The 25,353-nt window shown below is 43.4% G+C and overlaps 2 protein-coding genes across 14 annotated transcripts in view; both read right to left on the minus strand.

Annotated features, from left to right (window-relative positions):
* The window catches only part of arhgap46a (Rho GTPase activating protein 46a), a 30,107-nt gene extending 17,911 nt beyond the window's left edge, over window positions 1-12,196 (minus strand). For 2 of the 3 annotated variants that reach the window (XM_085405818.1, XM_085405817.1), the window contains exons 1-2: window positions 12,004-12,196; window positions 794-1,300 (exon numbers count right to left, since the gene is read on the minus strand). In XM_085405818.1, coding sequence (XP_085261944.1) covers window positions 794-1,300; window positions 12,004-12,017 — 521 coding nt within the window. In that variant the 5' untranslated portion in view covers window positions 12,018-12,196. Of the gene's footprint in view, window positions 1-793; window positions 1,301-8,929; window positions 9,172-12,003 lie in introns of those variants that run through there. The other variant, XM_085405819.1, reaches the window with a different exon arrangement.
* A 2,277-nt stretch (window positions 12,197-14,473) lies between these two features.
* Window positions 14,474-25,353, minus strand: part of sulf2a (sulfatase 2a) — a 46,549-nt gene continuing 35,669 nt past the window's right edge. For 10 of the 11 annotated variants that reach the window (XM_085405832.1, XM_085405827.1, XM_085405828.1 and 7 more), the window contains 20 exons: window positions 24,290-24,556; window positions 23,307-23,546; window positions 23,039-23,190; window positions 22,524-22,693; window positions 20,887-21,037; window positions 20,468-20,643; window positions 20,225-20,353; window positions 19,895-19,951; window positions 19,627-19,756; window positions 19,028-19,235; window positions 18,392-18,647; window positions 18,119-18,215; window positions 17,928-18,022; window positions 17,791-17,850; window positions 17,539-17,705; window positions 17,207-17,349; window positions 16,955-17,063; window positions 16,830-16,863; window positions 16,250-16,303; window positions 14,474-15,883 (listed from right to left, as the gene is read on the minus strand). In XM_085405832.1, coding sequence (XP_085261958.1) covers window positions 15,853-15,883; window positions 16,250-16,303; window positions 16,830-16,863; window positions 16,955-17,063; window positions 17,207-17,349; window positions 17,539-17,705; window positions 17,791-17,850; window positions 17,928-18,022; window positions 18,119-18,215; window positions 18,392-18,647; window positions 19,028-19,235; window positions 19,627-19,756; window positions 19,895-19,951; window positions 20,225-20,353; window positions 20,468-20,643; window positions 20,887-21,037; window positions 22,524-22,693; window positions 23,039-23,190; window positions 23,307-23,546; window positions 24,290-24,485 — 2,655 coding nt within the window. In that variant the 5' untranslated portion in view covers window positions 24,486-24,556 and the 3' untranslated portion in view covers window positions 14,474-15,852. The remainder of the gene's footprint in view (window positions 15,884-16,249; window positions 16,304-16,829; window positions 16,864-16,954; window positions 17,064-17,206; window positions 17,350-17,538; window positions 17,706-17,790; window positions 17,851-17,927; window positions 18,023-18,118; window positions 18,216-18,391; window positions 18,648-19,027; window positions 19,236-19,626; window positions 19,757-19,894; window positions 19,952-20,224; window positions 20,354-20,467; window positions 20,644-20,886; window positions 21,038-22,523; window positions 22,694-23,038; window positions 23,191-23,306; window positions 23,547-24,289; window positions 24,557-25,353) is intronic. The other variant, XM_085405835.1, reaches the window with a different exon arrangement.

The raw sequence follows: 25,353 nt of genomic DNA on the forward strand, positions 1-25,353 counted from the left end.
AAGTGTGGCAGAAGCAAAGCCTAGAACCACAGAAACCTGGCAGGGTCAACCTTGTTTACAAGCAGTTCGAATATAGTGGCTCTGCTTGTTATTAACCACAGACAACACTCTCTCACATGCCTCTCATGCATGCACGTAAGAGGCGTTACAGTCTATGATAACCAGGGGCTGAAATTTGTTTTAGGAAAATGAAATGAGGGCTGGGGCAGAGAGGAGCAGAGCGCAGTGGAGCAGGGTGGCGGTGAGCGCACAGAAGGACACTAAGATGGCCTCAGTGGCCATGTGCCAGGGGAAACAGAAGTGGCATGTGTGGAATCCAGCTTGGAGGGAAGAGACGGTGGTTTGGATGAGGCCACAAAGCAAAGCACATGATGGGGTCTCTGAATGACTTACTGTTAGGGCCCGTTCTGCACCAGTAACCCTAGCGTGAGGGGAAATGTCATGCTCTGTAATATAACTGACCATTTTCCCCATTTGGTAGCGATTTGCTGAAATGGCTGAGCATGGTTCACAGGCAATACTATGGAAACATGGGACATATGGAATGTTCAGATAAGTGAGAATGAAAACAAGAAAGCAGTTTGAGTCCAGCCCAAGTGGTCAACAGTCAAAATAATCCTGCAAGTTCTCATAGCATAACCGTTTGAAAGCCTTTACAATTGGGTATGGCACATGCACTGATGCCTATCACATTGCACCACTTTTCTCTAGGTAATATGAGCCGCTAATGATTAAGCACAATTCTCTTTCCAGACATGCTGTAGAAGGCTACTTAAGGTTTAGTCAGGCTTACCTCTGCGGGTCTTTACCACCATCTGTGCTGTGTTCGGTGCTGCTACCATCTCCCTGAGATCTGCTGTCTGCTGCCAGGTCCAGCTCAGGGTTGGCAGTTTCGTCGTTGGACTCCAAGGCTCGAGGGAGAGGGCTGTCCCTGTCCCGCTCAGGTAGAGGGGTGCAACGCCCCTGGCTCCCTACGCTGCTGACACTCCCTGAGGTCCCATGGTGGTGCCTATCCACACCCGCTCCAGGCTGCCTGGCCTCGCTGCATCGTTTCATGGCCTGCAGCTGGGAGAGGGGCACTATATCAGCTCCCTGGGGTCGATGCCAGACTGTGCGGCGTCCTGCGGAGTTGTAGTAGTAGAAGCGGCCACTGTGGGGGTCAAACAACTCCCACCACTGGTTGCCGTCTGCCTGGCGGACAGAAACACCAGGCGGAGGATCCCAGCCGCATTCGCCAGTGGTTAAATTCACATACATGCGCTCACCGGAGCGTGGCTCCAAGATCTCCACCCAATCACAGCTGAAAAGAAAAGAAACAAAAGCACAGAGAGAAAAGCTGTTATTAGATGCTTAAAATGGCAACAGATCACCTACAGGATATGAGGACATATTAGAGGCCACATGCCTGAGTACTAATCAACTCGACAAGCAGTAAACAACTCGCACTGTTTGACAGACGAGAGGCTCGAACCTGCCCACTTGTCCATATGGAGACTGTGTTAATGTCCCTGTTCCCTACATGCATCCATCTGTATGTGTGTGTTAGCGGTGATGTCATCTCTATGCAGTGGAGCGGCAAAAGCGATGGCGCAAATATGTATGTCCCGAGTAAGGAGACAGGTGGACATACTCAGTGAGGCACCAGGCACGGAGTCAGCAGGGCCCAAAGAGAACCATACGCTCCGAGTGCTACTAACGCAAAAACCACAAAGCTCAACTACAATCACAGACTGACAACAGCCAGCTCAGCACAACACACGCAGACAACGAAAACAGAGACAGTGCAGAGAAGAGGGAGGGGGCAGAGGCAGAGAGAGAATCAGAGTAAAAGACAGCCCTGTTTGCATAAAGTAATAAGGCAAAAGGGTACAGATTAAGAGGAAAACAGATTACATATGCAGAGACCCTGAACTGAATTTCAGTGAAATGACAGGACACTACGTTAACGAGTCGGACACTGAAATAGTATTAACATGCTACATTAAGGTTATGTGGTGTAGCTACAGTACCTACATAAAATCAGCGTCTATAAATAAGTCGGACCTTAGCTCGCTGTTTCTATATATCCAGGTCATGCAACTCTTTAGTGAGCTAGTTTATGTCTCCTTTGATCTAGTTCCCCAAAGGAGACCTTAACTGTGTCAGCAAATCCATGTGGGAACAGGAACGCTACAAACAGCCACGAGGAGACCGTTACCAAGGTTCAGCATCACAGTAAACGTCTAGACGAGAGCCAAAGGAAGGACTCAAAATAAACTCACAAGGCGCCCTTTTCTTCTTGTACTGAGCACTTGAGGGTCCTGGCAAGGTTAGGTCTTTTCTATTCTTTAGTGTCCCACCTAACACTAGTCTAGTATCTTTGAGAGCAAAGTATCAGTTGGGGAGGAATTAGTGTCACAACAATCTGGTAGAGGCTTGGATATTTTCCCAGCTTTCTTAGGATAGAAAAGCTTTTCTTCTCCCTGTCACGGTTGTTAGAGGTACGACTCCACCATCCAGGCTACCTGGGATGATCAGAGCAGGCAAGAAGCTTAGCAGGGATAAGACTGCCTACAATGTTCACCAAATATCCACATTTGCTTCAAGGCGCCTGCCAAAACAACCCTGTGTGCAACCCTGTCTCAGAAACAGAGACAGAGGAGCACGGTGCCAGGCAGCTCTGCCACATTTACAATGTCACCCAGTTGGCCGAAACTCACTGGGACGAACAGCTGTTCCCTGTTAACACTGATGTACCTGTTCATCAAGCATAACGTATCAATCACTCTCTTATGTGCTGCCAGAAGGAGCCACAGGCTCTTCATATCTTGATTTAACAACCAGGTAAACATAGAAAGGGCATGGAGAGACTATAGGAGCCTTCCACATACTGTCTTCCCATGTGTCCCAGTGCTTTATGCTGGGAAACCATCTGGTCCAATCCTTCACAGCAGTCAAGCAGCGCTAACCTTAGTCCACTCAACAAGCAGGTTCTATTTATACAGCATTTTAACTCTACCTGAGATCAGAGCAAGCAGAAACTCAAAAAAAGGGAAAAAGACACGACTGTATAGAGCAGGGAACTGACTACAGTGTGTCTCCCCACAACGAGACGCAAGTATTACAAAATTATTTTCTGAGCGATGAGATCCACAACACTTAATGGGCGGGAAGCCTTGCAAATAATGGGGGCATTCAAAGCAGAGGCCAAACAGTCAATGCCACCCCACACATACCAGAGCCTTCATCCTTTCACTGCTCCTGTCTGTATTCCAAAAGAGGCGTTCCCAAACCGAGAAACTGATCTTCCCATGCCGCATTCCCTGTTATTCAGTTCGGTGTTTGTCATTATTCTCTGTAAATGGAGTGTTTGGATGCAAATAAACCTATTTCTTACAAACTGCTGAGTTTCAAGTAACATGTTTCAAGTAAGCCGACAGGGGGGGGGGGGGGGGGGGTTATCTCCCAGTGTCCCACAGCTGTGATGACGGTGAAGTAACCAGCATGGGATTTTGCATAATGGCCTGCATCCTACACACCCTGACAGGACACGAGGGTTTCATGGTGCACTGTGAACACCATACATGACAAGTTAAGCAGCACGGGGTGTAGCTGTTTCATAAGGACTGTTCCCTCTGGGTAAATAAACAGCAGTTAGAGCTGAGAGCGAGCCTGCTGTGCTCTGTTGACACGACCTGATAAGCAGGAAGAAGGGCCGTGTTCAGGTTTTGAAATCATTTTGGGGAGCACTCAGAAAACAGAGACACAGCCATTACCTGGGTTTGCCTAATACAATGGCACTTTTCTTCAGTGGGACATACCAGGAGTGAGGTCGAAACACTTTGATTTCTCACTAAAATGAATGAAAATGAATATTTATTCACTTGCACCAAAGAAAAACTTAAAAAAAAAAATGAATAAAAGTGGACCAACTAACATTAACAGGATCCTCTTTGATACACATTTCTGGTGAAAAGTTGCTTTATGTGGTGCCATGTAAATCAATCTGAGCCTGCACAGCTTTATGTGGTCTTTCTGCAGAAGAAGCAGACAGAAAAGTATAGAGCATGACTCTCCAAACAACTGAGGCAATCTGCCTCACGCTGTAAATGTTCATAAATGGTTTGGAATGCAGTCTGCACAAGCTCAGTGAAGTTTAACTCCAAGAGGAATGTTTTATATTGATCTAAAATTAACTTGTTACACACATGGACCTATGACTAAAGCATACAGCACCCGGTTTACCTCTGGGGAGACTCAATCTAATTGAAGCAGACCTTTATGCCACAGGCCCATGTTATGACTTTGCGCACTCTGTAACCAGGAGTTGACTGCATTCAGTAAACACTTTTTGGTGGGGTTAGATTACAGATTGCAACATAAAGAATAGTGTTCATGGACAGTCTAAGGTGCCTGGAAAGAAAGCGACTGGACCTTTTTACGTTTCTTAAAGACGGTTCACCCCTCATTCAAGAAACTTCTATTCCTCATAAATAGACTTTTTAAACTGCATCGGTTTGCCTCTTCACGTGATGCCCATTGGCAGAAAGTTTTGTGAAAATATATGAAAAATCAAGTATGAAATTCCTCATCCTTTATATTCCGATGTGTGATAACACATTACAAGGTCTCTGTCTCCCATGAGGAGTCTAGGAGGACCTTCAGGAGCCTATGGTTATCCACAGTAACTAAGAATAAAACTTGTCAAAGTGTGAATAAAGACTATGCAAACATAGCCCACCACAGAGACCAAGAGGCCAAACCCGAAACACGAAAACACCTTCTTGACCATCAAGTCGCTCACATTCACATAGTGCCAGTGGCTTTTTTTTTTCTTGAAGGAGAACTACTACATCTATCATCCATCATCCACAATTTACAGTCATCTCCCAAAATAACTAGAACTGAGAGCGGTTTCCCAGAGTTAGGGAAACAACAGAATATAGCTCATGGAATCTGCCCCATTGTTCAAAGGCAGCGCCAAAGTGTAAATGGCACTTTTCCCAGCAGCGGTAAACACAGAGGACTGGACAATGCATTCACTGGAAATGGGGCAGCAAGCAAACCTTGTGTCATTGTGCAGCTTTGGGTTTCAAACAAACTCAAATGCTAGTGTGGTTGTTGATTTCATCAGAAAGATAAACCATATAGAAAGGAGAAAAGATTGTTTTCCCCGGGTGGTGGAGAGTTTAGACTAAGCGTTGTGTCATCAGATAATCTCATAACGACTGAAATGCTGTTTTATGCTTCTGTGCTATTGTGGCATTCCTGATGGAGCGATAGCACACCTTCAGAAACACGGTGCTAAGTGAAGGTTTTAGTGAAATCACTGGTCCATAAACTAGACAAAACTAAGATAACAACCCAGTGAGACAATTATGCTCCCATCTATCACGCTGTACTCTTAAAAGGTAACCGCCAACCTTTTTCAGCAACCAACTATTCTGAGCTGCTGCTGCTCTACTGTTCCTTGTGGACCGAAGCAGGCGGAGCGCTCGCACAGGGCCTGCCATTCATCTAGGAAACCATACCACTCCGGTCACAGCAGCAAGTGCCAAGGTCCCCCCTTGCCGGTATATTTACAGAGCTGCTCTTTCCTATTTAGAGACATAAAACATCCTTTCTCCTCAGATACTGGCATAAAAATAAGTCCTCACTCTGCAGAAAGGAAGAAATTCAAAATCACTTGGCTGCACACACCCAAAACTATAAACCTAAGTCTGAAAATGCTGTGAGGTTGGATGAAATGTAAATAAAAATACAACGCAATGATTTGCAAATCTCATGGCCCATATTTTATTCACAACAGACCACAGAAAGCATTAGATATTGAAATCGACACCTTTAAAAAAAAGCATATGAAAAATGCAACACAACTCATTTCAGGATATAAGGACAAAGCCATGTTTAGGACTGTGTTATATCCCTGTCTTGAGAACTGAGGAGACCAGCTGCTGGACATTTGGGAGAGGAAAGATGTCGCATTATCTGATTGAGGCTTCTAGATGCTCAACTGTCCTGGGGTCTTCTTTTGTGTCTGACCTGCACAAACTCATATTTTTCATTTCATAATGTGACAAATGTTTTCAAGTGGTGACAGGTCTGGAGTGCAGGCAGGCCAGTGCAGCACCCAGACTTTTTTACTATGAAGCAGTTGTGTGGGAATAGGTGCAGTGTGCAGTTCAGCATCGCCTTGCTGAAATATGCAGTCTTGCCTGAAAAAGATGTTCATCTAGATGGGATGTTTTTGGCAGATCAGTAAATTGGCCTCGAATATTCTTTACTTCAGAGAAACTCTAAGATGGACATTTTATACCTAATAATGTTAACTGGCAACAGGTTAGTTACAAAATGTTGCTCCAGTTGTTTCCAGTTAGGTATTCAGCTTTTTCCTCCCATCCCATCCAATTCAGAATGAGCCATTTCTGTTCATTAAATTTTTTGGGGTTTATTGTGAATAAAATATGGGTTTATATCATCGCATTCTTTTTTTTATTTACACTTCACAAACACTCCCAAACTATTTCAGAATTGGGTTAGTATTAAACATTTTGCAACTGTGAGAAATCTCTGGTGATTTACTGATACAGAGCAAGCAGAGGCCTGTACCTCAATATAATGCATGGAGGGACCTGCCAAAAGACTTGTTTGATTATGTATAAACCATGTACAAAGTCTATTCAGCAATGCTGCTAGGCAACCTGCTTATCTAAATATTGTAAAACAACAGCAGCGACACGGGCTGACTGCTAAGAGCTTGGCTGGGTTTCCAGTAGCTGTAACTAACAGAGAACGTAACCATAAACCGGGCACGTTGAGTGCTGTACCACTTTCCCTGTACGAAGCAACTTAAACACGTGCAACTACAACAAAACTCAGATCAAACAAATAACCCAAAAACAAACAAACAAAAAAACAACATTATTATCATTTAACGCATCTGACTTTAAGCTTTATCACAAGTATACTGAGTGTCCATTGTTGAAAACTGAGCTGTGGCAAGGTGTACGTGGCTAACCATTGTGGAGGATGTGGGAGCAGACTCCACCCTGGTAACCAGAACAATAACAGGGAGAAGGGAGCGTGCACATGTTTTAGATGACAGAAAAAAATGTCCTGCACCTGTCACTAACACATTCTTTCAGCCTTTTGTTTAACACCTCTCGTTCCTGCCGTGTCACCACAAGTCAGAGGTCAGTAAAACACATGGCACAATTTCTCTGTGTGCACTGAATGTATGTATGTGTGTATATATATATATCAACAAGCAAATTGGCAGTTTGTTTGAGAGGAATAGGCTCCTGCAGCCCTCATTAAAGCTAATGCCAAGGTTTAGGATGCTCTTAACTCGTCTTATACTCCGACTTTAACTGTGATGTCTTTTGTACTGGGGACCCACAGGGCTCCACAGCACCCACCCAGTTCTCTCCTGCGTACTGTGTACAATACCACATCACTCTATAAACCCCAAGTTTATACTATGGCTACTCAGATGATCAAAAGGTTGTGACTTTTAAAATCCTGCTTAGGTTCCAGATCTTCTCTCTGCTCCCCTTTTCCTCCTAAACTTGGCAGCAGTTGTCAGTGTCACTTTCTTACTCGCCGTGTGCTGACATGGGGAAACAAGTTTGGAGGGGTATGTGGGAGTCACCTTTCACAGAGGGACACGTGAGACGCACTGGAGCCGACCTTATACGACTTGACCCAGGAACCAAGGCAGGCCAGGTGCCAATGAGGGGAAGAGAGGTAAAGAACCTTAAGACCAAACAGCCGGGCAGCTAAAGCCTGGCATAGAGAGGAGACGGCTGGTATGGGAAGATGAAGATAAACAGGGGGTTAGACTCCTGAATGCACCCTATTATTTGATTCACTTCCAAAAAGTCCTGCAAGGGTCAAACAAACTGGGATAGACAGAAGACCTCCCCAAAGAAGTATACAGACCCTTTATACGTGCCTAGGTAAAAGGAGAGTTGCTGATAGTTCCTGTTGCAAAAGTAAAAGTTAGCAAACTGAACAGCAACAGCTGACAACAACCCTAACTTTGCTTTCTTTCTACATTTTTGTAAACAAAAGCAGCACCATTCTGCTTAAAGTGACTTCTCAACCACTATATGTCGTCATCACTCAGCCCGGGTGAGTAAACCTAATTCCAAGAACCTCATTGTCTCGTATCACCTGAGAGCAGACTGCCATTTCTGAGTTACCGCAATGACTCAGGTACAACTGCACAAACCAGACGGTCCAGTTTGGTCTGTGTGCAGCATGATCACCCTGCACGAACTGAGCTGAACATGGGTCTTTTAAAACAGTGGTATTGGGGGAAAAAAGAGCAAAGCTGACAAACAAAAGATGTTGACTGCTTGTAAAACTGGAGGGCACAAACACACTCATCTGACTTAGGAGTCTGAAAAAAAAAAGTCTTTTTACCACAGCTGTATACAGCACACAGGCTCTTTGGGAACAGAAAATCAGTAGTACACAGTTGACAAGAAAGTCCCGCAATGACTCAGCTTCATATGCATTACAAAGCCTGTGAAATGCACCCTATTCTGAAGCCTGTAATAGTACAAAACAATGCTGAGTATTGTCGGATCAACAGGCAGACTTCATTCAATTCTTTGTTGCGTCCACACAGGGGATCACAGCCAACGAGTGCTGCGATGAGGCGGAGCTTGAGACATGTATAGGAGATGTGGGGGTGACCTCCTTCAACAGCTGCCCTAATCCATGACTAGAAACGGCTTCCCCTCTCTACTGGCGCTGGATTAGACTGGATCTCACAAGGTCACACAGCCAACCTTCAGCAAGGCCAGTTTTTCCCATGCTGCGTTCCAACTACCAATTTTACATGGCCCCCCAATTCATTCCATATAGATGCCAAAGCATTCACCCCCCTCCACACTGCAACAAACCGATTCTTCATGAGGAACGAGATAAAAAAAAAGCCTACCTCACCACCAGCTCCAGGAGAACATTTTTGTGTTAGCTGTTAAATGTTACTTCAGATACCCTTGCTGAAATCCGCCTACAAGCTAAATGCAGAGAAGCGGCTCTCTGTGATTTCTCTATGGGGAGTATTGTCTTGTCCCACCATCTTGCCACGAATCACCCACGAATGCTGCAGCTCAGCAGAAATGCCGGGAACTTCCGGCCCCCTTACTGCTCTGCTGAACACTCACTGTCTGTCCGAGGTGACACTCAGCCAAAGGGTCAATAAACTCCCTTTCAGAGAGAGCAAGGTCTGTCCAAACACAAGTCCCCGTCCTTCCTAAAAAAAACTTCAGCCCTTCCCTTAGTTCAGGGGTGGGCAACTCCAGGCCTCGAGGGCCGGTGTCCCTGCAGGTTTTAGATGTGTCCTTGAACCAACACAGCGGATTTAAATGGCTAAATTAGCTCCTGCAGTTCTCCAGAGGCCTGGTAACAAACTAATCATGTGATTCAGGTGTGTTGACCCAAGGTGAGATCTAAAACCTGCAGGACACCGGCCCTCGGGGCCTGGAATTGCCCACCCCTGCCTTAGTTGGAGGGTGCTTCTGAGGTCACATAAGACTCTGGACGAGAGCGAACATGTGCAACAGAAGCTGCAGCATCAGGGTGTTTACCACATAGAAGATAGCCTTTCTATCAGCACACCAGCTGTCAGAGTGGGAACAATGGGGTTACTTGTCCAAACACACACACAAAAAAAGAATGACCCTATTACGAGGTAATTGTGCTTAATAACCACAAACATTCATCTCTAAACATTATCTTGTAAAATCATTCAGGGTTATCGATGAATACATATTGTGCATCGGCCCTTTTATATAAAATAAACTCAAGAATTCCACCTGTGCTATCTGGGTGCTGTCAAAACAGCAGTTTTTATTAGTATCTGACCTGCTTGCCTACAACCACCAGCAGCAGCAGTTTGTAACTTCATTTTGGTCTAAGCCCACACCATCCCCCGCGAATCCTCCCCCTGCTGACATGACAAACGAGGCCAGAGTCTAATCCCAGAGCGCAGCTACAGGGTAAGCAAGGGGGTCAGCGAGGAGCCACGCAGGAAAGGAACGTCCGGATTGTCCTCTAGAGGAAGTGAAGGTGCAGACGGTAGACTCTCTAGGATTAGAAATGCAGAGCAGGCCAGTGAAGATGTTAACGCCAGGCCCGCGCAGGCCTGAGGGGAGGAGTGGATTATGATTTAAGAGGCCATCGCTGGGGCTCAACGTGTAGGGAAGGATTAATATTTCACTAACAACAATAGATCTTCAGGTCGTGGCAGATTCTTTGTGTTCAATGTGTTAATTGCACTTTGTGGGTTTCATTTGCACCTTAGCTCACTGACGTTACATAAACTTGTTCACCTCTTTTAACTCTTGAATTTGTGTCATAGACCTAAAAAGTACAACAGGATATTAAGCCACGTAATGATTCTGAGCGACGATGAGCATCTGGTTCAAACCAGTGGATGCCTGCGATTTAAACCTGTCTGTAATCCCCACAGTTCGCAGTGTGAGTGGTTGCTCAGGTACAGATAAATTTGTTTGGACAAATCACCTTAACCTCATTACAAAGTCACTGTGGCAGGCCACAGAGAATCAAAGTCAGGTGAAAAGTGCGTGCTGAGTGTTAAGAGCACTGATCCTCAAGGGATCAGAGAAAGGAAAGGAGTGAAAGCTGGAAATGTGTACGTTGAAGCTAATGAAATCACAGCGATTATTAACAAACCATGACTCATAACATGTCAGTGCAGGACAGGCTTCACTTCCTGTCAACAGGCAAACAAACTTCCCTATTGTCTGTCTGGGATGGACGTCCGGTCTCTTCTTTGCAGAAAGCACCGTTTAGAGTCATCTTGTTGAAGGGGATGTGTTGCTTGTTCTCGATTGTCTGCCCACTGTTGTGAGCTTGCAGAGTAAACACCGAGACAACATCCTCATTTTCAACTCTGGTTCCTACATCTCACAGAAAAAACTCATGAACTATGGAAACTTTGACCAAACGACATCGCTGTCCTCTGTTATAGTATCTCATCTATCTCTTGCAATTTGCTGAGCAGATAGAGAAATTTACACCAACGCCACGCAAATGCAAACACGCAAATGCAAACAAAAGTCATCAGATGAGCACCAGCTGGGCAGGGAGATGGTGAAAACTGCTGCGCCCAGGAAGTCAGGTTGGCATGCCCTGCCAAAATAAACAGCTTTAGGCTATATAAATGACAGCTGACTCGAAAACTTGCTCGTCAGCTACTGTCTAATGGACTGCACTCAACAGCAGATACAGGACGAGGAATTGGACTTTTTACTGCATGTATCACAACACTAAGGAGTTCCCATATGAAAATCTGTAGCCAAAGCAGTAAGTGACTTTAAATAGACCGTGGGGACTAAAGCAAGCAACCGATGAAAGCTAAACAAAGTTTTAATGCACATCTGCAGTGAAAACAGATGGCGAAGAAATTAAGACACGTGGAGCTGAATCTGAGAGCCACAGCAGTAGTAGAAACAGGAGCAACAAATGGACTGTGGAACATTTGCCCTCTTTTTGGGTTACCGGGCTCCTAAAACCACAGCAAAGAGCTAAGCCCGTGAAGCCCATTTGGAGACTAGATAGAATTAAGAAGTAGCCTCCGTCTCCCACCACAGCCACCACACTGCAGCTTCTCCCTACAATTAAAAACTTTGGGCGGATGTGTCAAACCTTTGCCACCTAGCTTCCCATGATAGGCGTTAGCGAGCTACAGTGTAATGTTTTACTTTTAACTCACCGACGATAGATAATAATTAAAATCGAAAATAAAAAAAAGAATAAGAACATTTCGCGGTTTAAATAATCTGTTAAACTTAGAAGTCACCCCTAACAGACTTTGGTAGATATTTTTTAAAAAACGTTTTATTTTCAAAGGTTTTAAAATACCCACAGAGGCTTAAAATAATGTTACTATCCCGCGAGCTGCGGCTCCGGTTCAGCGTCGGCGGCTTCTAAACTTTCTCCACTTCATTTCGCGCCGCTGTGAAATTAAAGAAAGAGTCTGCTTACCTTGTCCCGGCCATGCTCTTCACATTTTAAACGAGGCTCCAGCGAAAGGAACTGTACAGTTGTTGTTGTTGTTGTTTTTTTATCTCTTCTTGCTTGTAAGGTTAGTTTTGTGAGCGCACTGAACTGTCCGAGCAGTGAGTAGTACGGGACGGCTCTCCGGTGGCAAATCCCGTACGCAGTCTCCGCCTCTGCACGTGAGTCATAGGTTGCGATGGGGGTCACCCAGTCTGCACCCCCACCCAGTCTGCTCCCCTCCCTCTTCCACGCCACACCACCCATCCTGAAGCCTTTCGACTGGCTTTCTGGAAAAAGCGGCACTTTTTTAAGATAGCCAAAACATTTAAAGGCTCAGCTGGCTCAACAAAGTAAAGTGATAAGATGTTAAAGGTTAGAAGGGGGTTTTTGTGTGCCAACTTACACAGGAACTTCAATTCACTTCATATATTAAGTTAAATAAAACTAAGGCTGCTATTTTTTAACAAATGCGGTCTATTTATTAGAAGGTTTGTTAAGCAAGCAACAGATTTGCATTGCATGACACAGCTGAAATACATTATTCGATTCATATGTGAAAATTCAAGAGTAGTTGTGTCTAATATATAATCTATATTCTCACTGGCTCACCCTTTGACCAGTCCCTCCCACTTTTTTTCTGACTGCTGTGAAGGCATGTCCAGGCAATGCCCTGAGCACAGTCAGCATCGTGCACAACAGAGAGCATGTGCAGAAGAACAGGCGATAGCCAGTACTACTAATTGTTGTTCATTAACTTTTGGCCAGAGAAGCTGTTGCATGCTCTTTTTTTAAGTTACCTGGCTAATTTAGTGCAATACCTCCACCTAGACTCTGGTTTCTTTAGGGCAGGTCTGACTGAAGGGCTTTGCTTGCACAAAGTATCAAAGCGGATAATCCTGTGCTTTCTCTTAAAAAGCAGCGTATTAATGTTTTTGGAAATTGTTAGAATAGAATAGTCTTTTATTGCCATTGTTCATCTGGTTATTTAAACTGTGTCTTAAACTACATTTTAAGACAAAGAAAGAATATTGTCTACTTCCACAAATCTATAATAAAATCAAAATATACCGTGGCTATTTTAAAGGCACAGTGTGTAAAATCTTGCCTAGATGTCAGTAGATTGCAAACTGCAGACAACTGAATCCTCTGTGGTGGCTGCCATGAGACAAATAACTCACCCTGCCATTTCTTCAGCCAGGTGTCCACGTCTATACATTGTGGAAGAGCCTGCAAAACTTTGTGAAAGGAGTCTGATAGGAGTCAATGGGTCTGTGAAGCTCACTTATGCCCGATGACAGTGGTGAGTTGTTGAGGATATCCTGAACCTTTCTGTTGGTAAGACTGCTGTTTTCGTTGCTGCTCTAATCAAGTAATCAAGCTGTTTATCAGAGGAAAAGTGAGAATTTTAGGACAGTCAAGCATAAAAGTAGCAAAATGTTAGCTTATAAGCAGCTGTTGTTGTTTAGCTGGGTCTTCTCAGCTGTCCAGAGATGGAAGAGTGGCATGTGTAATCTGTTGAATATGCAATTGTGACAATATCAGGAATAAATAAGCATGTTTATGCTTGTGTTGGTGTGTTAGAGTCTTAACTGCAGTTCAGAAGACGAGGTTTGAGATGAGGAGGAAGAGGATGAAGTGGAAATGAGGGAAGAGAGAAAACAGAGAAAACAACAAGACATAACGAGAAAGATGATGAATACACAATGACATACAAATGTTCACATATATGGTTTGAAAGGGAAAGAAGTAACTTATAAGGTGAACGATGTAAGTTAGCCAGTGTACAGGCACAAACACCGGGTGTAAGATGGTGTAATGTCTTTTTCGGCCACTGTATTCAAGAGGCTGGGAAACATGGCGGCCTCCACAAAGTGGAGCCTGCTCCTGTGTATTTTTAATGGCTTAATTCCAAGTTGTGTTTAAATCGCAGGCATCCACTGGTTTGAACCTGATGCTGATCATCACTCTGAACCATTACATGGTTTAATATCCTGTGATCTAACACATTATTACACACTAATCAACTTATATTCATGAGCACAATATATTATTTCCTATTAAATGACCTTAAAAAATTACCTAAGTTCACCTTTAAATTTTAGTTTGTTAGTTTGATTAAAGTTGTGCACAAGTGGGCGTGCGTTCATGTTTATTCAGACTGAGATGCCAGCGTGACTGGAAATAACAGAGTTAATTTGACTGTGCCAATCAGAATGCTATGACTATCAATTTAATGATCTCAAGCTGCTGGGATTCCACTGTTGAGATTACATTAAGTACAAACCCTCCTGATGCTACAGTGAAAGGGACATTATTGAGAGCAAATAGGTTACAGCTTCCACATGTCACTGCACTCACCACCATAGGTTGTCCAAAGAAACGGGCAGACAGAGACACCTACTGGACATGAAAACAGTAAATTACTTAACAATTTCAAAATAAAAGCCTGGTCATATTCATGGTCAAACAACACTTTATTCACATTGACTATCAGCACTCTATTAAAAGGAAGTATTGGCTAAAAAAAGAAAAGAAAAGAAGCTAACAAATGCAAGAAGTAAACTTCACATCAATGAGTATTACACTGTTTTGTTTTTCTTCCGGCGCAAAGCATACTGTCCATTAATGTACATGGCACAGCTCTTCACAGTGAACCCTTTAAGTGCTTTTCTGATGTAAATAAGGACAAACATACAAATCTCAATGACAATGACATTTCTCAAGCTACGTTTCTCCCTATAAGTTCATTTTATCAACTCGTATCATACAATGAGGTTGCCTCTCCAGTATTATAAAAAATATTGTAAACATTTATATTAATTGCACAACATACATTCAAATACATACTGTACTGTACAGCAAGATTTCAGACTTGTATTGTTATCTTGTAGCACCATGTATAGCAAACTGAACAAACTATTTGGATACTTCTACAGTGTGATACTGACAATACAAAGGAGTAAAATGGCATTCACAAATGACACATTCTGTTACAGGTCACGTAGTCTGGAGGATTGTATCATTGTGAGATGGTGTTGTTAATTTAGACCTCTTCAAGGGCATAAAGAGACTTTTGTTGAATTCTGTGTATGCATTTAAATCATTGCAGGCAAACTCAGGTCATCTCAGATCGCACAGCTGTGAGGAGGATGACCTGTAGTAACAAAGGACATTCATCGGTGTTAAGAATAACTATAATACAAAAGAGTATGGCGACATGTTTGATGCAGTTGGTTGTTTGTTAAGTCCACTTTACTTCCATGTGCAGACACGTTGGTGCAGAGAAAGAATACAACATATGTCTTAATGTTACTCCAAGTGTGAAATAGTTAGCTAATCCACATGTGCCGCAGAGACATCACAAGGCCATGACGTCATTGTGTAGCAGCAGAAGTGACGTGTTACTCATCATATTTCCACACAGTCTCACATGACATGAAAGAAAGCTGATTAAAGCTGAGACATTGTATATTATCTACAAGCATTAGTGGTATACTGAAAGGCTTGCAGACACCAAACTGTTCCACTTGATTTACAGAATCTTGTTGTTGTTGTTAACAATCCTGACAGCTGGGGGTGGCAAAGTTTGCAAATGGATATGAAATATGTTCCAAAATACATAATTGCTGAGTCTTTAGACTTATTGTAGGCCTTAGTATTTCCTACACCCCGGTAGGAGGCTATGAGGAGCAGCTCCCCCGAAAATGAAACCCAGCTTAGAGTGGTATCCCAGCATATGGTCTATCAAAGTCGAGGTCTTCGGGTTTTCTGCACTCTCCATTCTCCTTCCTTCTCTGGAGGAGGCCGATGCGGTTGGTTGTGGGCTGCAGGCGGTTAACCAACCCACCCTTCCCAAATCTGCCCTCTGTGCAAGAGAAACAATTACTGTAAGTTAAATGCACTGCTTGAGGCATTCACTGGAAACCATGGCTCCAGCTGTGGTCTGTTCCTACCAACACTGCGAGGAAAAGCAGGAAATGACAATAACAGAACAGAAAACGCAACACAATGTGACAATGACATATCTGCATTGCTGTAATGAATTTGAGCCGAGAGAGTGAATGAAAATGGTGCAGCAATGCAATGCAGGGAAATGTAAATACAATTAGTAGAGGAGTACAGAAATACAGTAAATAGGGCACCATGCTGTTAAGTCATCTGACCATGCTAAAAAATCTGGATGGAGATGCTGGCTGAGTACAAAGGAGCAGATGGGTTATGACAAACTCACAGCGATTTGGAGGAGGGCTTCTTCACTTTTGGCCTCTTTCGGCGATGAACTGGCCTGAAGCATGCACAGCACGTATACACGCGCGGGACCAATGCACGTGCATGAAGACAAAACCCACAGGTATACACACACACACACACACGCACAGACATAGATGCACGCAAGTACACACATGAACACAACCCCGCACACACACACACACACACACACACACACACACACACACACACACACACACACACACACACACACACACACACACACACACACACACAAAATTAGGGTTGATTACAAAAAGGCAGAAGCTGAAAAGCAGCCTTGCATTTTAGCCCTCTTTGGATTTGACTTCTGCATGCTACAATGCTTCAATCACAACAGTGAGGAACCATGGCAGTTCAGAGCTTCCGTTTCAGAGAAACGTGTCTGTATTTTGTTTCCTCAGCTCCCTAGATGACTGGCAATGAGCAGAAACATAACCAAAGACTCAGCAGTAACCTCTCTGAATTCATATTATAACTTGAATTCCATCTGTGATGGTTGTGAAAGCAATCAGCTGCAAGCTGTTTAGAGGAAGAAATACCTGTATTCACTGAAGTAGTTTCGCTCCTTTCCTCCTGAAAAGAAGCAGGGGTAGCATTAATCTTAGTTTCAAATGACTGTTGGCGCTACAATATATGATATTTACCACAGAGATCTTTTACTGACCCTTCTCTGGGCTGCACTGCTTATGTCCTTTGCAGCCCCGTAATTCCATAAGTTGTTGATGCATCAAATTCAGAGCGTTGCGGTCAAGGGTGTTGACAGCATTTATCAGCTGCAGGAATGATAAGGACAAAATGTCAGCAAGGACTTTGGAAATTTTGGGAACTATCCCATGTGCACCATGAATCATGTAGTGGGATTATTTTAAACGTATTATTGGTAACTGCCATTCTGTGTGTCTGTTGAAATAAATACCTGGTACGGGTCAGTGTTGAGGTCAAAATACTCCAGGAAGCCCGTAGCAAATTCACAGAACAGGAAATTGTGTGTGTCATTGATGGTCCTGAGGCACCAGTATGTGTTGTTGTTGGCACTGGTGCATGCACAGAATGGACCCACTGAGGATCAGAGGAAGGGGGAGTTTATAAGGAAGGGAGGGGTGAGAGTGGAAAACAAGAGTTTGAAAAACGTGATTCAAAATATTGTTGTCATCATTTCTGCTCAGGAAAATAGTGCCAGAAACAAAGAGGTATGTTCCACCATGATACTCTTTGAACAACTTGCTAAATCCATAGACTATCCCTCACTTGTCCAGAAGGGAGCAGTCTGCCAATGATGGTTGTCATGTGTGAAGCAGGTCAGGCCGGGCATGCTGCACGTGTCGTTGTTCTGAAGCCTCTTGAGGAATTTCCGTAGTTTCTTTCTGCGTTTCTGCTCCTTCTGCAACCACTGAGTCTTCTGCTTTGATGGCATTCTAATAAATACAAAACATACGTCACAACTAGCCTGAGTGAGGAATTCAAAATTACTACACAGTAAACGAGTGTTATACATTTTACCTGAGTGAGAGCATTCGTCCTGCATTAAGTTGGAAAGTCTCCTTATTCGTAGTGAGATAACTGAAAAGACAAAGTCAGCTGTCAGATGTGCTGAATCTCTGTGTTGGTGCTTATCTGTCACCCTTAAATTCTCTCACCTGGGACTGTCGCACTGACATTCCTCTGGTCGCACGTTTTTTAAATGACCTTTGACCTCACGCAAGTTCTTGATTTTTGTCTGCAAGGTTTCGATCTAAAAAGGAAAGTTGCCCCAAATCTAATTAGACACCACAGGCTATAAATAACCTACAATATGTATTAAATATAACAATTAAAAAAGGAACAGTACCTCGTGCTCTATGTGCAATTTGTGGTCTTTCCATGCTTGAAGGGACTTATAGAGGCCTCCATCACATTTAACTGTGTCATTCATAAGAATGGAGCATCTGAAGGGCATAGAAACAATATATATATATACATATATATATGTATGTATATGTATATGTATATGTATATATACATACACATATATATATATATATATTCTAACAGTTGATTTCTGTCTTTTACCTCAGGAACATTACACATTCATGTGGAAAAATGTACACACACACACACGCACCTATATGTGACTTTAATAGCAGCAGGTGTAGCAAGTTTGTTGCTGGTGGTGGGTTTGACAGTCACTTCCATGCCACTGAACTCTTCATTGTCTTCCTCATTCACTCCTCTCCTTCTGTCTCTGGCCCAGCTGCTGTTCCTGGACCCCAGTGGCCAGTAGCCTTTTTCTAGGTCTACAGCATACAGGTCACCGCCCAGCTCAAATGATATAGAGCGGGCCCAACGCTTCCTACTTGTACCCTTACTGGACTTTATCTCTGCAGAAGACGAGACAGATTAATGTAAGACGTGTTTTTGATTCTTTATGTCAGGATAGATGACATAACAGCAACTAAACAGACTGATATAAATCAAAATTCCATGCAAGTTGTATCATATTCTGGGAATCCTTTACAAGCTTCTGCTATTTAATTGGTAATTTGTCTGTTCTATTCTGCCACTTGATGGCAGCACTGACATATCCTTCTGGTCTCATGAATACTTCAACAGCTGGTTATTTTCGCTTGAGATAAATGGCCCCATTTGGAAAGCTTCATAGGCTACTGCAAGGACGATTCAAAGTAAAGAAAAGTTTCTTTCTAAACAAAAGCATCTATTTATAGCAATGACAACAATGTAAGCGACAACAGGAACTGACTCTTTTTGGTGAGAAGCCTCTTCCTCTTCATGATGGATGGTTTGAAGCCGGAATTGCTGCAGTCACAGCTGTCAGAGCTGGATGTGAGAGACAGCTGTGAGGCACCGCTGGCCATCAGAGCCTGCATACGTGGGGCAAAGAGACTAGCCATGCCCTTGCACTTATACAGCCTCAGCTTGCCAGTCGGGTCCTCCACACACTGCCACTTCTGAAAGAAGGCACAGGGAAATATGGATTAACACAGGTCTTTGAGATTTTATAGAGTATAACATAATTTTGACCCAGTCTTTATAGCATGACGATAAAAATCACAGACATCTAAATGAGCACAAGGCATATTCAAGCTGAGCAGTAATAGTAATAATATTAATCTTCTGGGATGAGCCTTTTATGAGTCTTATTCAAACTGGAAAGCTCTTTATACACACGTGCACATGCTCTTCATTTTGGAGGATTAAGAAAAAGACTTTTATGTTCGATGAAACATACAATGACTGCAGATAACTCGGCAGATTGCAACCAGAATGTTAATTATCTCTTAATTTTGTTCTATTCAGACTTCATTAACCTCTCTGTTCGAGATCTTACAAGTCAAGTACCTGTCCTGGCTGCTGGCAGGAGGTCTGGTACTCTTCTTTTTGGCACAGGTCCTTCACCCTCTGATATTTTGGCAGGAAGTTCTCTTCCTGGGCCATTTCCTTTCCATCGGCTCTCTTGTGCGGAGGCTTCCTGAAAGCACAGATAAACAAAAAAACAGAAAATGATTTTTTCTTCAGCCAACCAGACAAGAAGTCTCATGTTGCTACAGGACAATTCCTGGTTTGGGAACAGTTTTCACAAAAGATAATACATTACAAGAAAACATACCCTCTCTCCACGAGGAAAGAATCTCTCCATGTTTTACCCTTCCTGCTCAACTGGAACCTGTAAAATGAGACGTTTTCAGAAATCCTGTTAAACCACTTTGTGATATTTGCACAGGATAAACATGTACTCTATTTTAAATGTCATCCTTGCATGGCACTGAGAAGAAAGTGGTGTTCCATTTTTATGTTTGGATTGCAGATTTCATTATGCCCATGAAATAAACAGAGTTCAACTCTCAACCTTTTTGACACATTCCTGGTATTTTAAATGCTATTCAAAAATACGAAGAACACGAAGATAGTGAGTTTATAAAGTAAAGTAGGTACTCACCTATTGACTGGTCGGTCTGTGTCTAGCAGCTTGAGGATAGACTTGCCGTCCATTTCTGCAGGGATATCAACACCAGCCATGTCCAGCAGAGTTGGTGCCAGGTCAATGTTCAATACTATGTGAGGATTACTGCAGGACAACAAGAACATTTTTTTCTATAGAACTAGATAGAAGAAAATAGTCACAATGGTATTTACCTTTATCCCTATACTGAATGCAAGAGAAAAACAACGAGTCTCTTACACAGCACCTTGCTCCACATTAGGTCCTCGAATGTAGAAGGGTACACGGATATCAAACTCATAAGGCATTGATTTGCCCTTCACAAGACCAAACTGGCCAATATGGTAGCCGTGGTCTGAGGTGTAAATGAGGTACGTGTTGTCCAGTTCACCTGTCTCCACCAACATGTTGTACACCTACGGAGGATATAGTTCATTGAACACTCACACAGTGTGAAAAGTTTTACTTCTGTTTGATAGCTCAAGTCTCTTGTGCCAGATTGTGGGAAAGGAGGATTGAACAATTTACCAAGTGTGTCAGTGAATACATTATACAGTCCCAGTCAGAACAAGCACAGATCTCCCAGGATTTAAGGCTGTCAGATGAGATGTGTGTGTGTGTCTGTGTTTAAGCATATGTCTGTCTGCTTGTCTGAATACCTTCTCCACACTGTCATCCACCGACAGCAGAGTCTGCATCCTCCTGCGCTGAAGCATGTTAGTGAACTGCATGTGGACAGGCTTCATAGGTCCAGTGTAGCGTAGGATCCAGTGCTTGTCTGGGTTAGGGGCATAGTTGTAGCTGGGGGTTCTAAAATGAAAGATAACAACAAAAAAGCTTGAAGCTTGAAATTATGTGGTGTAATAAGCATTTCACTTATACCGATTCTACTTACATTTTAAAGGAGACAGAGTTCTTTTTGTACTAGTCACCGTACATTTGCACAGAGATGTTTCCATATTCTTTAGCTGTAAATTGAATCATAGAACCAAAACGCATGCATTCACAGCAACATTTTCTTCCTGTGCTGGCTAATGTCTCCAATCCTTTTCCCCCAAAGTAGCCAGAAAACTGTTCATGGAATGCTAAAGTGGAGGTTACATAAACCATGTAAAATGCAATCAATAGGTCTGCACACAGTGAGCCCAGTTTGATCAATATTTAACTCCAAGCCATACAGAACTGTATTTGGGAATAAAAACTGCTAAATAGCTAATGAGATCCTAAAAGAAAATACCTTTAATGTTTAAAGTGGATCGATTTGGCTTTTAAGAAATGCTAATGTCCCAAAGCTTATTCTGCAGCGAGAAATCTAATGTACTGTGAAGATGTGTCTGTAATGTGCCAAGGTGAGAAGAAGGTTTACCACTAGAGGAGTGCAGGACTTTTACTGCCTCTCTCTCTTAGTGTGGTTGATAAGGACAGAGGGAGATGGAGTGAGAAAATAGCCAGAGAAGGCTCTCACAGAAAACATCACCCGAGGGAGAGGAAATTTATGGAGAAAGAGCAATTAAAAGTTTGCACAAAGACACTAGGGCTGAATTTTCAGAATATTCTATGTGTTTAAAGCTTGTGTGGCACAGGTTAATGGTGCTGGAGGGATTAGATGAAGCAGCAGGATGGTGTGAGGGGGTAGAAATTGGAGTCTCATTACTGGCCTTGGCTACATCTCTAGAGGCTAATAGCAGCTCTGCCATTAGCTAGCAGCACTAGGCAGCCAGTGAGCACAAAGGGTCAGGAAGAAAAAAATGGAGGTGTTAGGCGTGTCTGTGTGTGTTTGTGTGTGCACATGGCTTCATCATTACCTAAGCTCTATACATACATCATTCCTCTCTTCTTGTACCACTGACAAAATGCTACAAATTAGCAGGTCTCATTACGGTGGTACCACTAATGTGAACAATGCACGAGCCAAATAAACTGGAGCAAAGCATTGGCAGTGGAAGGAAAGGCATCGGCTGCCAACAACATTCTGCAGGCAGAGGAGGATGAGATTGAGTCGAGATTATGGAATTTGTGTCATCCTGGGTCATAGAAGCAGAATGAATGCACAGATGACTCATATGCAAGCAAATAGGTCTGGATGTGAAAATGTAAAAATGTATCTGTGTACTTGTTATCTTTGTCCCCCTGAAACCAAACACGCTTACATCCCATAGGCAAAGCTCCTGTTCAAACAGCTGCCAATTATCTGTGCATGTATTATCACAGATCATCGGAAAACCTGCAACAATCTGCTAACTCGTAACTTGGTCACAGTTTGTTTAGGCAATTTGAAGCTAACTCATTTCCTTACATGTGCTGTGATGCATTGGAGAAAGCGGAGCTGTACTGCGGGGCAGAGTCCTCTGGACCATGTGGAGCAACGTGACTCAGAACCATCAACACAGGCCGGTGAGGGTACAACCTCTTGGACGTACGGAAGTAGTCGATGCTGTTGTTGGTAATGACATCTGTCAGATAGTCCTGTAAAGTACATGAAATATTATTTATCATGTACTCAGTGAGTGACAGAGGGAGTCAAAGAGCAGAGCACCAGCACTGTGCGAGTCAAAACCAGACGTTACTGATACTGAGTCAGTGGAACTGCTCAATGTTTTAACCCTTCATCTTGTTAAGCTACTTTAAAGTGTAATTTTCATGTGTATTATGTTGCTTAAACTTATTGAATTGTTGTTTTCATTTGAACAAAAGCATCACTTTTCACAAATTTCATTAAATGATTTTGTATCAATCTCAGCACATGCAGGGATAATTATTCTGTAAAGATACATGTATTTTCTTTTTGATGTCAGAAGAGTGCAATAATACCTTTGTGTAGTCGCTGCTGTGCTTCTCCCGTACACCGTTTCTGCAGAGGGTGTAGTTGTAGAAACGTGAGTTTTTCACCAATGCTACCCACTCCTTCCAGCCAGGAGGCACGTAGGAGCCGTTGTACTCATTGAGGTATTTTCCAAAAAAGGCTGAGTGAAGAACAGGTGCGCAGCAAGTTAATGATGTACTCTTTTTCAGGTTTATTTGCAAATTTCATAACTCAATGGGTACGACTGAAGCTCGATTTGGACTCTGCAACGCTCACCTGTCCTGTAGCCTGAGTTGTTGAGGTGGACAGCAAAGGTGTGCGGCTCGTGGTGGGCCTGCCACGAGGGTGAGGAGCAGTTCTCGTTGTTGGTATAGGTATGGTGATTATGCACATATTTTCCCGTCAGGATGGAGGAGCGGGATGGGCAGCACATTGGCGTGGTGGAGAAAGCGTTTGAAAAATGTGTGCCGCCCTTTTCCATGATGTGCCGAGTTTTGTTCATGGCCTGCATAGAGCCTGGGAGGCAACAGGGGGAAAGGGAGAGAAGGGGGGGGGGGAGGGGAGGTTGTACGAGGGGACAGGAGGGTAAGAGCAGATTCAAAAGCCAGCAATTGAAATGAAAGGGACCCAGGGGGATGTAAAGCATTCAAGAGGAATGAGGAGTGAGATGTTGAACATAGAGTAAAGAGTGAAAATATAAATATAACCCATGAGGGGGGAAAAACATTATGGATGTGGGAAGATAAAACGAAAGGGGGGAAATAAGATGAGAGAATAAATCTTTTTTTGTAAAGTAACCCATTTGGTCTACTGTGTACTAAAAGCTTTTCAGGCGGATGGTGATTGTTTGGGGAAACAGATGCTTGACCATAAATTCCTGCTTTTCAATGGGAGTTTTCTCACTGGTGATCACAGGAGGACAAAGGATGTCACTGAGGCCATTATGCAGCCACTCCAGCCCAATACGCTGCTAAAAGACTTAAGCGGGTAGGGAGATGGCCAGGGTTTGGCAACCAGACAATGGAAGCCATAGGCCGCCCTCATTTCATGCCAGCGACAGAGGAGCTGGCAAAGGGAACACATGACTTTGAGTGGGCCAGTTGTTATGGTGCCAAGAGGCAGCATTAGGCTGACTTTCCTTTGCTGATGCTGGTGGATACACATGGACAAAATGTCTGTACCCGACAAAGTGAACAGAGATACAGATGCATAATCACACGGTAAACGCACACCACAGAGGATTAATGGAAACATTTTACCCAGTTCTATGTCTTGATCATCAGTGAGAATGAGAATGACGTTGGGTCGGATGTTGCGGATGTGCCGGTCCCTCTGCAAACGACTCCTCAGGCGATATCCGGAAAGATATCCCGAGCTCTCAATCTCTGGGAGAACTCCCACCAGGACAAGAAAGAGAAGGAGAGGGAGAGGGGCGGAGAGCCTCCGCTCTGCCATCACGCCACCTCCTCAGTCACCTCCTTAGTGTTTCTTTCAACACAGAGGAGTCAGCAACTTCCTTACTCAGCCTGAGGAAGAGGACACAGAGGGAAGCTGATGAGAATAAATCATACAAACACACGCACATACACAAAGCTGCACAAGTTAAAAACAGCAGATGCAAGCCTTGCCTGACCATTATGGGGTGCTCTTCCGTACAAATGCACCCGCTTGGGCTGAGCTCAGCTCGTTAATCAATCATTAATGATGCATTGGAGTGGTGTCATTGGCTGATTGTAATGATCTCTGGTGATGAGCACATGGCTGCGAGGCTGGGGCTAATGGGCCTGGGCTGGAGGCCAGCTCGGGCCTCACCTCATCATAACGGGGTTAGGGTGAATGCGAAGAACAGGGGAAGGAGGAGTTGGGTGAAGGAGTGTGAGGCAGAGGTGAAGGAGAGACCGGATGAGAGGAGGGAAATGAAGACAGGGGTCATTGAGCGCAGTGACAACGTGAGGACAAAATATGACTCTAATGAAAATGTTCACCTTAAATCATAAAGTAGACAAGGCACACTACAACAGAAAATCCCCACAGTGTGAAAATGAAAGTAGAAGAATAAATGTGGATATGACACTAAGGTTAATAAAATAGATAACACAAAAACATTGTCTATTTATTGTCATTGTTGCTCAAAAAAATTGAGCACACATTTAACATAACAATTAGAGCCAAGTATGTGTTAAATAGTCTTTTCTCAATTAATCTCTACATGCAGTTTGCCAAAATTACACTTCAGTCCTATTAGCTTTCTAATAACTCCTCCTCATTAACAATACATCCCATTAGAGTTTACCATGGCAACTGTTGGTTATTGTGCCCATGC

The sequence above is a fragment of the Rhamphochromis longiceps genome, linkage group LG5 (genome assembly GCF_057381845.1).
Source record: "Rhamphochromis longiceps isolate RC_006_pf linkage group LG5, R_longiceps_female_GT1.1, whole genome shotgun sequence".
Taxonomy (NCBI): Eukaryota; Metazoa; Chordata; class Actinopteri; order Cichliformes; family Cichlidae; genus Rhamphochromis; species Rhamphochromis longiceps.